Genomic DNA, 15406 nt, shown 5'->3' with positions numbered 1-15406 from the left:
TTAGTGATAGCAAGCATGGTGTTTGTTCTTATATAATAAAATAACTGCCCTTTAAACACTACAGATTTAACGTAAAAAAATATTTTTTATGCGGGATTTACTGTCTTACTATTTTCCTTTACCCACCTGAAACAGTCTTTCAACCTTCTCTCGTACGGCATCATCATCTATGACAGGCTCAACGATCTTCCCCATGAGGTCATATATTGCAGTGACGATCTCAGTCATCTCTTCTTTAGTAACGCAACCATCTCCATTGATATCATACAGAGAGAATGTCCATCGCAGTTTTTCTTCTAATGTGCCTCTTGATAGAATTGATAAGCCAGTCACAAATTCCTGAGAAAATATTAATAGCAGTTACACACAATCACGCCTTTTATCCCCGAAGGTGTAGGCAGAGGCGCAGCTGGTGCACTTACTTTCCGTCGTGTGTTCCTATAGTCATGGGAATACATACGGCGAGGAAGAGGATGCATCCCTATGCATTCTCTGTGGAGAGCCTATCACAATATTGGGCACAAATTCCAGATTCCGGGCTGCAACTGAGTAAAAAACTCAAAATCCCTGCCCGGCTCGGGATCGAACCCGAGACCTCAGGACTGCATTCGTACGGTGATATGAATACGCCACGGTGGCAGTAAAAACCAGTTATTACAGTAAATTACGTGTTTTGTGAATATTTTTAGTTCTTACGAGGAAAAATAATAGTAGGTATCTCTTACCTCAAAACTTAATAAGCCACTTCTGTCTTGGTCCAGTGTGTTGAAAACGTAATGTGCGTATTGAGCGGTGTTTGCTGAAACGAAAGAGAGGATTTATTAAAATTTTGTTAACTAGCTTCCTGTGTGCACACCCTTACAGTACTTATATTTAAAAGTAAATCGAGTATATGTTCATAATAGGCGATGTCGCCCGATAGTAATGAGGCTTACGTGATTTTTTAAAAATGAAGTCGTTAGGGACTAAAGCCGAGTCTGAACACGACACGCTGCCACCCGATCTTGTTGCATGCTCGCTCTCCACATCTCGTCCATGTACTGGAACTGTGATTTACCTAATGCTAGGGAAGTAAAACTTGAAAGGGAATGTTTTGCATCGAAGTATCTCGAAGGTTCGCCGAAATTGTATTTTCTAATTATCTAACCGATGCACTCCAGCGTTACAAAATAACGGTCAAAAATCTGCATTTTGATTTCACTTTAAAATCTAGATTTATAAAACGTAAGTAGTTTCATAACAAATGGAATTTAAATAATAGTTAAATTAAAATTAAGTCACCCGGCACTTGGTAGTGACGTCACGGCTCTTTGGGTCATGCTTTTTTTGTAGCTGCCCCGGTAGATGGAATAGGGCCCCTGGGCCCTGACCTTATGTAATTAGCAATACTACATCCTCTTCAGTAATAATGTTCTGTATAATTTACAGTAGGTGCATTTTTTATTAATAAGTTAAAATTTTATTGATTTCGAATACGAAGGTTTATTGTTTAATAATGTAAAAAAATTGAAATAATATGCTAAACTTATAAAAGCTGTAAGATTTTTCTAGATGTATTTTATACTGGTCAACTAAAAATATTGAATAACATTTTTTTAGGATTATATTGAAATTATTGTGCAAGCATAAAACCAGAGGTTTTGGTTTACAAATGAGTGATTCGTGTGCCTACCATGTGCATATCGAAATAGGTAATACAAGATATGGTCATTTATTTCTGTAATATAAAAATAGGTACTTAAGTATTTAGTCATACTTGAATCAGTATTACGTCATCGACTCGATGACTCATTTAACACAATTTATGTGGCGCAAACTTCTTACCCTATCTACAGCAAGGCAGTCTAAGAACTTGTTTTTTTAATCTTTTATGTGTAGTTTGGTAAATGTGTGGTTAGGTGCTACCCCTAGCAAAACGAACCGCTTGCTAACAGAATTCTTAGAAGCTATATATTTCCTCGAAATTTATAGAACAGATATTTTTTGTTTCTAAAATATGTTATCTTAATTTTGGTAATTTTCAAATTATGTATCATGTGTCATTAATTTTACAATAAAAATGCAACTAAAACTGGTGGTTGCACACATGGCTTCCTAAAGCATACATCATTAATCATTAATAACTTGCAACCACTATTAAACTTTTACATCAATTTAGCCTGCCAATATCAATGACGAATAAAAGACAAAACAAGTATTACATTTACTTTATTAAAGACATAGTTGGTACATTAAATTTATTTAGACGCTAGTCCAATAAATATTTGGGACGCTCCAATTAAAAACACTGGCTTCATGGCTTCTGAATGTAGTCAGCAAAAATTATCACAATGGAATTACCAGTTGAAGTTACCTAGTCATTTGGTTCGCCTTCCAAAATACCTAACAAAACTTTTGAGGCGCACTACACATAGCTGGGCTGAGCTGTGCAACTCAAAAGTTTTACAAGAATGTGCAGCATTAAAATTAACTTAATGTTAGACAGAGCATGAACATCATCACCCATGCATGGGACATGGACAGTTCCTTATTACTTAAATTTACACTAAAGACACCCCTCCCGTCTGTTGCTGATAAACTTCTATTGTATCTCCTTCTTCCATTTCCAATGATGTTGGTGTATCATTTTCATTGATAGGTTGACCATCAAATCTGAATCGAACAACTTGCATTGATAGACCCTGAAACAATGAATTTGTTTATTTAACAATATATTTGTTATTATTGCAGTTGAATTATGAGATAAGTATACCACTCGCCTGTCAATAAAGAGTAGCAATATCACACAGAACTTTGAATTTTAAAGTGCACCATAAGCACTCAACTGCGCTTGTTGTTCCCAAATTACTAAATTAAAATAAATAAGATGTTAAGTTGCCCAGTCACTATGTTGGGTTTGTAACCTTCAAATAGGAACACAATAGTGTGCATACTTTGGCTTGAAGGTAGAAATAGACTCAGAGGTGGGCCCTTGAATACGAGCCGCCTTCCACCAGTAAATGTTGTTATATATTATCACATTTCATAATATTGATTAGCAATATGAATTCAATATAAATGATCCTTTAAATTTTTTATAGTGTATAAATACTACCATGTAATTTTTGCTATGGAAGCTTTTAGCAGAAATGCAAGTTACTTGACACTATACATTTATCCCTGCCCTAAATTTGATTAAGATTGTTATATTTTGGAAGATTTTAAAAATTAATAACATTTATAAATTGGCTGCAACCAAATAAACTCTCAGCATTTAGCTACTCATTTAGATAGATCAGCATAGAGTTGCTCAAATATTTGCTTAAACTACTGAGTACCTTTTGTTCAAAATAAGGTATATTCTTTATATTACAATGTATTGTGCAATTATTAATTCACAATATCTAGATAAATGAAATTAGTAGAGCAGAAAACATTGCCAAAACAAATAGTTAAGGAATATTCATCAACAGAAGTAAAACATAATAGTATGAAATGTTAAGCTGCAGATGTAAAGGTAATTTTATAGATATAATGCTCTTCTCATTTTGACTTCCCACACTTACTATGATGTTATGCCCATATAGTTATTCATATATCTATGAGCATCAGGTGTACAGAATATTATAATGTTAAATCATTATGCAAATATGAGACAAGTAGTTTTTATCTATGTAAGATTTAGAAAACCATAAAAAAAGTAAGTTTGTTCTTAATTCAAATAAAGGTTTTATTGGGTCATACATAACAAATAGAAATGCTGGGGTATATTATAAGGCATTTGTGGGTCAAATTATTAGGTGTGTTTAGTCAATTTTGTGTTGATTGTAAAATGTAATGAGTTAATATAATAAGCAAAATGGCGTGTAAACAATGTTCAGATATTTAGAAATTGATGTAACACGATAATTTTATAAGCTGACAAAAATATAGAATGGTTTCTCAGTGTTGAAAAGTGAAGGGCGGAGTAAGCATTTCAGATTCCCTCCAAGGTTTGTTATTTTTAAATTTAAAGACCTATGATTCAAAATGGTAAATAGGAGGCACTGGTTCACATCATACGACTTTATTCGGCGAGAGTAACAAAAATACCATGGTGGGTAAAATGTTGCTCAGAGTAACCATTGTTGACCATTTACAATTTGCAACAAAATAAGTGTATAACATGTATCGCAAATGCCTTTATCATTATTATTCACATATAAAATTTTACAGCTTTGACGGCATTCAACTAATAATGTAGGCAGTTCTTGCCGGTGTAAGATAGCACTCAGTAAGCGCCAAAATCTTTTTTGATTGACAGTTAAGTTACTAGGTTTTCAGAGACAAATAATGTGGGATATTATTCAATTATAGGCGTTACTTACAGCTCTGTCACAATAGGCATTCATCAGTTTCCTGAGAGGTGTGTGTTTCTTTATTTTGAATTGGACAATGGCATTATCTTGACCTAAGACTTTCAAGTTGATGTGTTCGCTCTCCCCCTGAAAATTTAACAAAACAAACTGATAAATATAGTGTTACCTGGTAAAATTCTACAAATATTTTCGATTCGAAGAAATGTAACCACATTTTGTAAAGTACGCCATGTCGGTGAAACATTTAGGTTGATGGGCTCACTGACAATATAAAATTTTACGTACCTTTTTCTCGTCAGACATTTTGAGATTTATATGTTTTTTGAAATTATCAACACAAAACTTCCAGTGTTTTCTACACTTCAAAATATATTTTTGATAAAGACGCACTAGTGACAGCTTGTCCGATGGCGTGGTAATGGCGTCGGACGGCGGCTTGGAGGAAACGGCCCAGTGCTGCCAACACATGCGCGGTAATAACGGTGCAAATGGCGCGCAGCTGCGCACTGAAGCTCCGAAATTATATTTATTTGGAAATATAAATATGCCTTTATATTATATTTATAGTTACAAAATATATATAACCCAGCGGCATAGAGAAAAACTGATAAAAATGTTTTGGTGCTTTTATGGCTTTCAACAACATTTGTTTGAACGCATAAAACTTTATTTATAAGCTGTGGTATGGCAACATAATTATCTTATTTATTTTGTCATGAAATAAATAATAATCACTACGAAACAATATAAAAAGAAAATCAATTGGCTTCAATACCAACTTTCAGAAATTGCAATTTCCGCTGTTAGTGATGTGAATACATCCGTTTGGTAATAGGGTTGTCAGTGTTGCTGAGTTGCGAACGTTCCGTTATACGTAAAAAGTAATATTGTTTTTTGCATTTGCTAATATAAAATATTAAAAATAAACTTTTGGGATCAAACAAACGTTTATTATCTATTTTGTTATTTCCAGAATGAAATATTTTGAAGAAAAATTTTTAATGAGACCCACTTTTTAATTTAAGTTCCACGTCTTCAGTAAAACTAACGCTAGATTCGAAAAAAAAAACATTATTTGTACCAAACGACCATATGAGATGTGTATTATTTTATTTACCTTTGATTTTATTTGTTCCAAAAGCCAATTACTTAAATTATAATATTTTGAATCGTTACATCTGGCACATAGGCCATAGCGTACATTGGAAATGCCGAATGGAGCTTCTAAGCGTTAGAAATATTGTTGCGTTCTTTAGAATAGCGCAATGGTGCCCATCGCTTAGGTATTCATCAAATGCGCCCATTTTGAACAACAATAAATATTTACATTATTTTATTTTTGTTGTGAAACGAGGGGCCGATGCAAGGGTTTTATTTCTGTAGTGAGAGCCAAGTTATCTGCGAGCGTTTGTTTCGGGTTAAAGAATTTTAAGATCGATATTGAGTTAAAGTTACTTTATCCTACGCGATGCAAGATTATCATATTATCATTCTGTGCAGTCAGCATTATTATGCATCCTGTGTCGGCCTTGGCCGATGCGAGGCCCCGATCGGTAGTAAAATTATAAAAGTTAGATTGTTTTAAATGTCCTTCAAACCGGAACAATACAGTGACTACACATTGTTGCTTGGCGGCAGAAATAGACATTGCGGTGGTACCATGTCGGACTCTCACATATATGAGAGACCTACCACCAGTAAAATTCATTCGATTTCCCGATTTCAACTTTTTAATACGTAAGATCTTTTGTTGGTTTAAAGATGGGGACCTAAAAAAAGGATAACCCACCTCGCGAGGCCCCGTGTAAGCGCGAGACTCCGGGTGGTTGTCCCCTTCGTCCCCCCAAAGCCGCCATTGAAGGGACTTGCTTACCTATCGTATTTTTGAATGTCTTATTCTAAATGCCAGGTGTTCACAGGGTGTCTACACTATATTGGGCATTGGGGTGCAATAATAAACCTGCGGCATTTTGACGGTAAAAAAAAAAATAAAAATGTTATGTTAATATTTTACAATCCCTTGTACCGCAAGTAAAAAGGTCCATAGGTAGGTACTAATTTTATATTATTTATAAAAAAATATGTATTTATAAATAAAGGAGTAGCCTATTCATATGAGATGGCAATTTTAGAGCAGTGATGAAATGTAATAGGCCTTATATTTTACCTTTTTTTACTTTTGCAGAATTTTACTTTTAACCTTTTTAGGTATTCCTAGGTATTTGGTATTGCATATTTGGATAATCCGTTCATCATCAGAATAATATGACGAGCTGGTTGCATGCTTCATAGTTCATAGTGAGCAACGCCTGATCGTAATCAGTAGCAATGAAACACGGAACTATCTATCTAATTACACACCATGATGTGATAGGCGGTCCTATCGCCATATTGGGCACAAATTTCAGACACCGGGTTGATTCTGACTACTGAGGAGAAAAACTCAACATCACTTTGTTGACTCGGGATTCGAACCCACGACCTCAGCACGGCAATTGTAAAAAAAAAAACAAATTACGCCATCGATGCAGTCAAGTTGTATCACATTAAAAAGCTCAATAATTACACAAGCTCCAAAAATATACTTTAATACCATGCATAATAAGTTATAAAACGACCAGGGTACGACTGTCTCACAGAAATTATTATGTACAATTTATTCGTAATTGGATATAATTAAATGGAGAGGCGATGTTTATTTAATATTTGCGGTCTGCGGATTTAAAAGGGAGAGGGTATATACCACAGTAAACCAACATTATTTTTCTCTTTACAAACACAAAGCATAAAAAACACAAGTGATTTTTATGGACAACGATGGCTGTACCACAATCCACAGGAGCGTGGGTATGTCCTGTGAATTTGTGGCTGGCAGCCAGTGAGCAAGTGTGCGCGGCCGATAACAGCGTCCGTTGGGACTAATTTCGCCAATGAAAAAAAGTTTTTGGTTAAATTAAATATTGCGTGACTTGAATTTATGAATATGGCGGTTTTACGTGACGTAACTCATGCTTTTATTCGCAAACTGGTGTATCTGATGTAACTGTTCTAGCGTTGCAAGTATTTATAATTACCCTGATCCGAGATCCTTAGCTTTACACAATCCACTGTCATTGTAAGATGTAAGAATTTTGTAGTATAAGTACGCAATGAACGTACAAAGTGCGTAGGTAGATTTCATGGTGCACAATTTTCTCTTCACTTCGTAGTCTCTAGGGATACGAACCAATTTGCAGTTGTTACAGTTACAGTTTATATAAGGTTTGTTTTAATGACTGGAGTAGGATTGTTTCTCTTACAGAATTGGTTTCGACAAACGATTACATTGTTAAATTCGTGGGATCCTTAGAAGATTAGCTGTTTTTGGTTTGTTTATTTAGGTCTACGGAATTACTTGTTTATATTTTATCTGTGTATTTAAGGGATTGTCTTTATGATTTAATTTGAAATATTTCTCTGTGAATTTTGATCTATGTAGTCAATTATTCCAAGATTAATATAACGTTATTAAAATTTTAACACATGTTTCAATACATTGCATAGGTTTTCCTGTTCGTTTGCTTGGATTAAACAATATTATTTGCATAACAGATTTCTATGGGATTTCAAAGCCAGTCGCCAGAATTTTTTGTGTGTAAAGTTACATTTTACGACGGAAAAGAATTTTAATGCCATCTATATAAACATCTCTAACTGCTAATGAATTGACGTGTTGTTTTTTTTTAAAAGAGATCTTTTTGCTTATGCTTCCTGCAATCCGACTGACCGCAAGTATTTACTAAAGTATTATTATGTATTATTTGCTTATTTATATCTATATTCGCTGGTTCATACATATCGTGAAAATAATTGCAGTTCATTTTGAAAGTCAAAGAAGTAGAACATAAATGTGGTGCAATTATTCAGAACGTTTTCGATCGTACACGAGGGCCATTATCGGCAGCTGCATCGTGCATTTTTGCCATCGAGTGTATAATTATACACATACCGTGAAATATGAACTCGGAAATGTATGGCGATTTACTTAAACGACTACTCATTGCGGTTGGAAATCCTGATATGAACGATAGACATTTCTCTTTTTTTTATATGTATTTGGAAAAATTACTCCACTCTGCTCCTGATGGTAAGTGGAGTGGTGTCCCGACAGAGTTTAGATTGAGTGCTTCGTTCAGAATCTAGCGCCCGTAGCCAAGATGCTTTCCTACAATCGTTAACGCTACTGGAAAACAGTAAAAACGTATGGGAATGATATATTTCATCGATAAGTTTATTGCTAGCATATGTCATTATGATACATAATATTAGCGAAAACGTTTGTAGAAAAACATCTTGGTTACGGTGCCTGATAGCTTTTTTTTTTAAATCGCAGAAAATGAGCCTGCTTCTAACAAATGGTAATAAAATGTTAAAGATCCTTACGGGGGCGGAATGGGGACCACAGAAGGGGATGTAATTGAATCATCGGCAAACGCATCGGCCCCGACACAAGACAGCAAAGCTAGTACACGCTCATTTTCTGTAAGGTATTGGTACCGCTTTGAGTAGGTTGACCCAGTCAGACTCGTTTTTTTTTTACCGTAGAAAGCATGAAAATAGTCTTATTGAGGTCGAAATATTTGCAGAATATATGGTATTTTGGCGGAAATGTTGAGTTGCACTTAACCGATGCACTATTTTATATAAAATCAAAACAATATGCGACAAAATAGAATATCCGGACGCAGTCGTGGATATGTGTGACATCCCCTGATACATCCGACACCACTCAACTTGATGGGATTATATGATTATGTGATGCGTTTTTCATGTCCCCATTTTATTATTTTAGTACGGTCGGCATATTTTATTAACATTGTTCGCGTGGGTAACGGTTGACCTTAACTTTGTAAAGCCTTTAGTATATTTTCGATATCATTATGATTTATTATGCAGCAGCTTTTGCTCGCGGCTTCGCTCGTATGAAGGAGTTTTTTTGGGATAAAAATCCCGTATGCGGTATGGTATTTTCCCGGGATAAAAAGTATGTCCATTTCAGGGTCTTAAACTATCCCGATACCGAATTTCATCGAAGTTCGTTCAGCAGTTTTTGAGTTTATCATGTTCAGACAGACGATTTGGAGGACTTTGTAAGGAGGGATTAATTGAATAAGAATCTTTATGCTATTTACTTTTTTACTCAAAACTCAGTACTAAATGAATGTCGAAGTAACGCGGGGGACTTCGATGACTTTTAGGACCATTGGGAGTACAAGAAGGATTATAAATATTTTGGGGCCCTTGATCATGATTTTACATAGGTTTATTATTTTGTGTTAGTACAGTAATTTTCTAATGGTATAGTAGGTAATTTTGGTTATTTGTTCTTTTAAGATTTAGTTAATTTTATAATTCCATACACATGGTGTTACCTTTTTGGAAAAGACTTAAGACTATAACATACCTGAGTTCTTGCTTTATTCTGCGTTGTCTTCTTTGCCCGTTCATGATGTTTTCTTAGGAGAAGGATCAAGGTAATAAAACGCCTTTTATTCTTTTTTATTGTTTTAATAGAAATTCTGAACCCACCTAAAGACGTAAAGTGTAATATATTTTTCAGCCTAATGCTAGTTAAGAGCGAAGGATACTTATCCCAAGATAAAATAACCGAGTATTCTTCGGTTTTCGGGAGTAGCGATAATCTTGTTTTATTTATATATTTTTTATTTAGACGCAACAAAGTGACATGAATACTAGGTGCCCATAAAACCCCTTGTGTGGACTTAAATTACTAGATTTTTGCGGCAAGTATTCAAACTATCTATATCATGCGACAAATATCCACACGATCTATAACTGTCGTCGACTGAAGAATATAAATGTTCGAAATTGTGTTTGACATTGAACTGCGACAATCGGAATAGTTTCAATTTTTTTTTCGAATGGTGTGACTGGTTTTTATGCGCATATGTTATCAGCATCTCCGTGTCTTTATCTATTAAGTGTGTTTTACTTACTCACCATTGTCATAAGTCATTTTGACTATTACAGTCACAGTTTTATGTTCTTTAAAGTGGGGTGAATACAATTCAAGGGGTGAAAAGAGACTTAACTCAGATTGATAACATTGCCCGAACTGGTATTTACTCAGAACCTAATAAATTTCTATATATTCCTATATCCTGACTAAATTTAAGCTAAATATTACCAAACCGTTTAGCTGATTAATAATATCGATCCAAGTTTCGTTTCCTCCCTTGAACCTTCACGCCGTTTTTCACATCTTACCTCCTTGCGGGAAGAACTGTGAGTATATGAGTTTGAAGGTGTCTTCCCTCACCACGCCCGTGGGACATTCTGCCTTAAACCCGCGGTAAAGCCGCTTCAGTTCAGGCTCGGTGAAGCGCGTGGCGCGCCGCAGCGCTGCTATTGAGTCCGGCCGGTACCTCGGCAGCTGCTCACCCAACTCCTCGAGTTCCGAATCTGGAAGGGAAGACAGTAAGTTGGTAAGCACTTTAGGAACATATAAAGAGCAAAGGATGCAATAAGTGAGGGTTTATCTATGTCTTGCGGTCTATTCCTGATAAAATGTAATTAATAGTTCAAGATTATATAAAAACTATAATATTTAGTTTAAGATGTATTTCGATTTTTGCTGTCTAAAAATACCTTACAGGAAAACAAAAAAATACTCCAAAGTAGAAATCTTAATCCAATACCCGAAAGGTTAACCATATTAAGGAAATATCGGTATAGAAACGAAATTAACCGAGCAAGAGATGTCTGCTAACGACATCATTAGTCCAACCAACCTCTTGTAAATCTGAGATGAAAGCGTTGTATCCTTTGAGTTTGGTGCTTTATCGGCCTCTGGCTTTATGCTCGCACAATGAATACCGAACAATGGCTCGTCCTGGCGTATCGGACACCATTTATCAGAAATCAAATGCGTCATCGCAAGGTGACCTCACTTCATTGCGGATAATAATTATTTTAAAGAGTCAATTTCTCGTCAACGCTGCAGTCTGGAAACTGTGTGCGATATGGCGGTAGGCTCGTCTCCATCACGTGAGAGGACGGAGCACACATGGCGAAATATTGGCGGCTTGGTTGCATATCTGCGTACCTCTACGGGGCTAAAGGCGTGGTGTGTGTTTTTTTGGCAATATCTTTCATTTTGTATCGTCGTAATGTCTTTCAAAAATAAAAACTCTTTAAATAAGTGTACCAAAAAGTCAAGTAGTGGGTTTTCGAACTTTGAGTTGGTGGTCGGATATATTTTGTTAGGTGCTCGCTATGCGGGTGGTAGCAACCGCCGTAAACAAGGTGTTAAAACCCGCCACAGTGGTTTACATAAGTGTGTCGCGTTCTGGGATCAGCCTGTGAATATGTGTGTATCCAGATACATCATTGGCACCAGTGCCAATAGGCCGGCATAATTGATTTGTGAGAGTGCCTAATTATTTCTCGTTACTCGACATTCTTTCTGGACCCCTCTCCAGCTACCAGCCCCGGATCTTGATTTTTTTCGAGGCGGGGCAACATCTAGTAAATGCCGCCCCCATCCACCTTTATTTTTACCTTTGTCATCATCATCATTTCGGGCCCCGCGGAAAATCATTTATGTGTTTATGGCAAAGTTGAATTAATGATAAGTTGGGTATTCGTCTGCCAAGTTTGAATTTACCGCCCTCTGACTTCGCCGCCCGGGGCATGGGCCTCGGCTTGCCCCCCTCTAGATCCGGCGCTGCCAGCTACTAATATATGCAGTGGTTTCGCTCTGCCATGACTTTATAAAAGAGAACTCTTATCACAAGTTTTGTCCTGTATCTGTGAGCTTCATCTTAATTCATACAGCATATTACACTAACAAATACCCAGTAATGCATCATACACACGTCTCCCCACCAGTATCTCACCCAGTCATACATCTTTGACTTTTAAATTCATAATACCTAACATTAGAATCACCTAACCAGTAATTGTTGGTAGAAATCTTTAGCTACTTAAAATTTAATCAGATTACCGAGTTGTTAGCTTTCAGCATATCAGGAAGTACATCCATAATATAAAAATAATGCAGATTGCGCGAATTAATAACACGGGCTGGTAAAATGGAGGAGATGCAACTAATATGCAAGTGTTTCATCAGTGTCGGGTTCTGGTGCAAAGCGTCTTCGTAGTTTTGTTGTTGATATTATAGATTTTATGAAATTGCTAAGTAAACATAGCAGTACTATACGACTAATGTATTTCTTTGTTACATATTTTAAAATATAATATACGGTATTAATAATAATAATAATATCAGCCCTGTATTATATACTTACTTGCCCACTGCTGAGCACGGGCCTCCTCTACTACTGAGAGGGATTAGGCCTTAGTCCACCACGCTGGCCTAGTGCGGATTGGTAGACTTCACACACCTTCGAAATTCCTATAGAGAACTTCTCAGATGTGCAGGTTTCCTCCCGATGTTTTCCTTCACCGTTAAAGCGAACGATAAATTCACAAAGAATACTTACACACATGATTTTTTAGAAAAGTCAGAGGTGTGTGCCCTTGGGATTTGAACCTGCGGACATTCGTCTTGGCAGTCCGTTCCATACCCAACTAGGCTATAGCCGCTATCGCGTATAATTATTTACAGGTAATATACGGTATTACCTATAAATAATTATACATTTAAATAAATGTTTTTGGGATTTTATCGCGGTTTTTATATTATATTTTTCTTCCGAAGTTTCGAACGCTTTGCTACCTTAATGAACACGCGAAAGACTGAGGTGTTGGTCGTGAGAAAAGTCAAAGTTACATTATCTACCAACATTTTACAATTATACAAAACAATTATTGAATATCTAACACACGCCTAAACATAAGAAATTATTTCACTAAACATTTATCTATTAGGTATAAATATATATAATTATTTAGTTTAAATACTTATTATAACGATTAACTCCAAAATAGAGAAGAAACTATTCTTGAGACATTTACAATACATCAAAAATCGTAAAACTATTATAATATACAAGACAAAGGTATAATTTTATACATAAAATACAATTTAAACATACGCCGCTCAATTTCACCTTGTTCAGAAGCTGTAATTCCTTCATATACTTTTTCATAAGAGCTTTGGCCGACTTTCAAATACGTACTTGAGTAAAAGAGCTTTTCAACTTACTACGCACACGGTGAGAGGTAATTAGATTTTTCATATTGAGAGACTTTTCATCAAGTTACATTTGGATTTCAATAACGTTCAACTGTTTAAGAAAGTTATTTAGACCCGTTTGGAACTTTATATTGAAAAATGTTAAGTTATTTTGTAATCTAAATGACTATTATTAATAAATACTTTGAAAATTATATACAAACGGTTCACATAAAATTAAACTAGGCTTTTGGTATGGAATTTCCTTTACTTATTTATTTAAACTTCTTATTGTACGTCAAATCGTACAGAAAAGTTAATATTCAACGGAGATAATAAAATAACAGGAAGTATAAATGGCGATCTTATCACTATCGGCGAATTACCTTTTTCTGGAACTTGGCTTTTGGCATGTTACCGCATACGATGATATAGATTAGGTAGATATATTTTAACCAGATTTGCTTCAGCACGATTACCTTGAATCAATCAGTATCATACAAATAGCTCACAGAAAAGTGTGAAGATTTGTTGACGTGTTTGATACTTTCGAAAAGATTGCAAGAGGCTCAAAAGTAATACTCATTACTGCTAAGTTATGAAACGTATTTTTATAACACTATTATTGTTAATAGGCAATGGTAACTCCATATTATTTATTATCATATTTTCTAGCTATGAAGAGTTAAAACAAGGAGTGGATATGACTCTTCTCTACCTGTTCAGTCAAGCTTGAAATTAAAGAAAGGTTTCCTCGAATTAATTAGTGACGTAGTTTCAGCTTAACAAAAATATTCGGTCTTTGAAATCCGAGGAATACACTGGATTACGTTTAGAACAGTAAATAGTTTATTACTACAACATTAAATTACATTTGAACTACTTTTGAAAACCGACAGTCGTTTATTTCAGCCTTTTTAAAAAGTTCCTTCGTCTTGTTACCTTTATAAGGGTAAAGTGGCCCATAAAATCACAATAAAAGTTTTAAGTTTCATTCTGTTAGTGAACGTTTTATTTTTCAATCAGAAAAGATTAATTAATTTGAAACGTACCGTAACTTCTTACATTGTTCAGCTGATTACTTTAATCATGGCGCCATCTGTGTTCAAAATTTACGTAATCTAGACTCTACATAGCTATACTGCGTCATGTAATATATATTTCGCGCAAGTCGGGTCCTAATTGCTTTTCAAAAGCTAAAGACATATTAAAAAGTTATACTTTATATTATGTAGAATTTACAATGTATTTTTGATCTTAATAAAGGTTGGACTTTATAAATTACTAGCTAACCCGACAGACGTTGTTCCGTCTTAACTATGAATTAGCAGCGCGCATTCTGTCAATTGCTGACAGTTATTTCAAACAATTGACAGTTACCTATATAAAATGAATATTTTCGTCAAGTTTTGTTAATTTTTCTAATTTAGCGCGCAATTTTTTGAATTTTTCTTTCATAAACCTTCTCCTGACAATTTATTTTATTTATTTATTTCCAACAAAAACATAGTATGTAACAGATACCACTTACAATTTATATGCTCAGTTATAAAATGCACATATAACAAAAATATAACTATAACAAACACAACAAAAAAAAATAGTAAAATCGGTCTAGCCGTTCACGCGTGATGGCGTGACCAAGGGAAATAGGGATTTTTTTTTTATATATATAGATTAAGATTAGATGTTGGTTGCGACTTCGTCCGTATGCAAAGCCTTTCCTGTTACATAAGTCCTTAACACTATTCGATTCCAGCGCCATCTATATAAAATGCAGGTTAAAACTTCTATTTTTTTAAAAAGTAGCCTATGTGTTAATACAGGACATGATGTATGTGCCAAATATCATCGAGTTCATCAGTTTTTTCTAACAAATATCCAAGGATTTTGACTTAGCGCACTCGTATTTGACGTATTTATTAAAAAT

The 15406-nt window shown here is 35.0% G+C and overlaps 2 protein-coding genes across 5 annotated transcripts in view; both read right to left on the bottom strand.

Moving 5' to 3' along the window:
• The window catches only part of LOC115440830 (Kv channel-interacting protein 4), a 224145-nt gene that overhangs the window by 3418 nt on the left and 205321 nt on the right, over nt 1–15406 (bottom strand). For all 4 annotated transcript variants that reach the window (XM_030165315.2, XM_030165314.2, XM_037440316.1 and 1 more), the window contains 3 exons: nt 10605–10799; nt 726–799; nt 127–339 (listed from right to left, as the gene is read on the bottom strand). In XM_030165315.2, the coding sequence (XP_030021175.1) occupies nt 127–339; nt 726–799; nt 10605–10799 (482 nt within the window). The remainder of the gene's footprint in view (nt 1–126; nt 340–725; nt 800–10604; nt 10800–15406) is intronic.
• LOC115440832 (small ubiquitin-related modifier 3) lies at nt 2193–4838 on the bottom strand. The gene is made up of 3 exons (XM_030165316.2): nt 4623–4838; nt 4347–4463; nt 2193–2681 (listed from the first exon to the last, which is right to left on the bottom strand). The coding sequence occupies exons 1-3, from the start codon at nt 4803–4805 to the stop codon at nt 2541–2543; spliced, it is 441 nt and encodes a 146-aa protein (XP_030021176.1). The 5' UTR covers nt 4806–4838; the 3' UTR covers nt 2193–2540.

Source organism: Manduca sexta, chromosome 19 (genome assembly GCF_014839805.1).
Source record: "Manduca sexta isolate Smith_Timp_Sample1 chromosome 19, JHU_Msex_v1.0, whole genome shotgun sequence".
In the NCBI taxonomy this organism is placed as follows: Eukaryota; Metazoa; Arthropoda; class Insecta; order Lepidoptera; family Sphingidae; genus Manduca; species Manduca sexta.
This window is presented reverse-complemented; position numbering and strand designations above follow the sequence as displayed.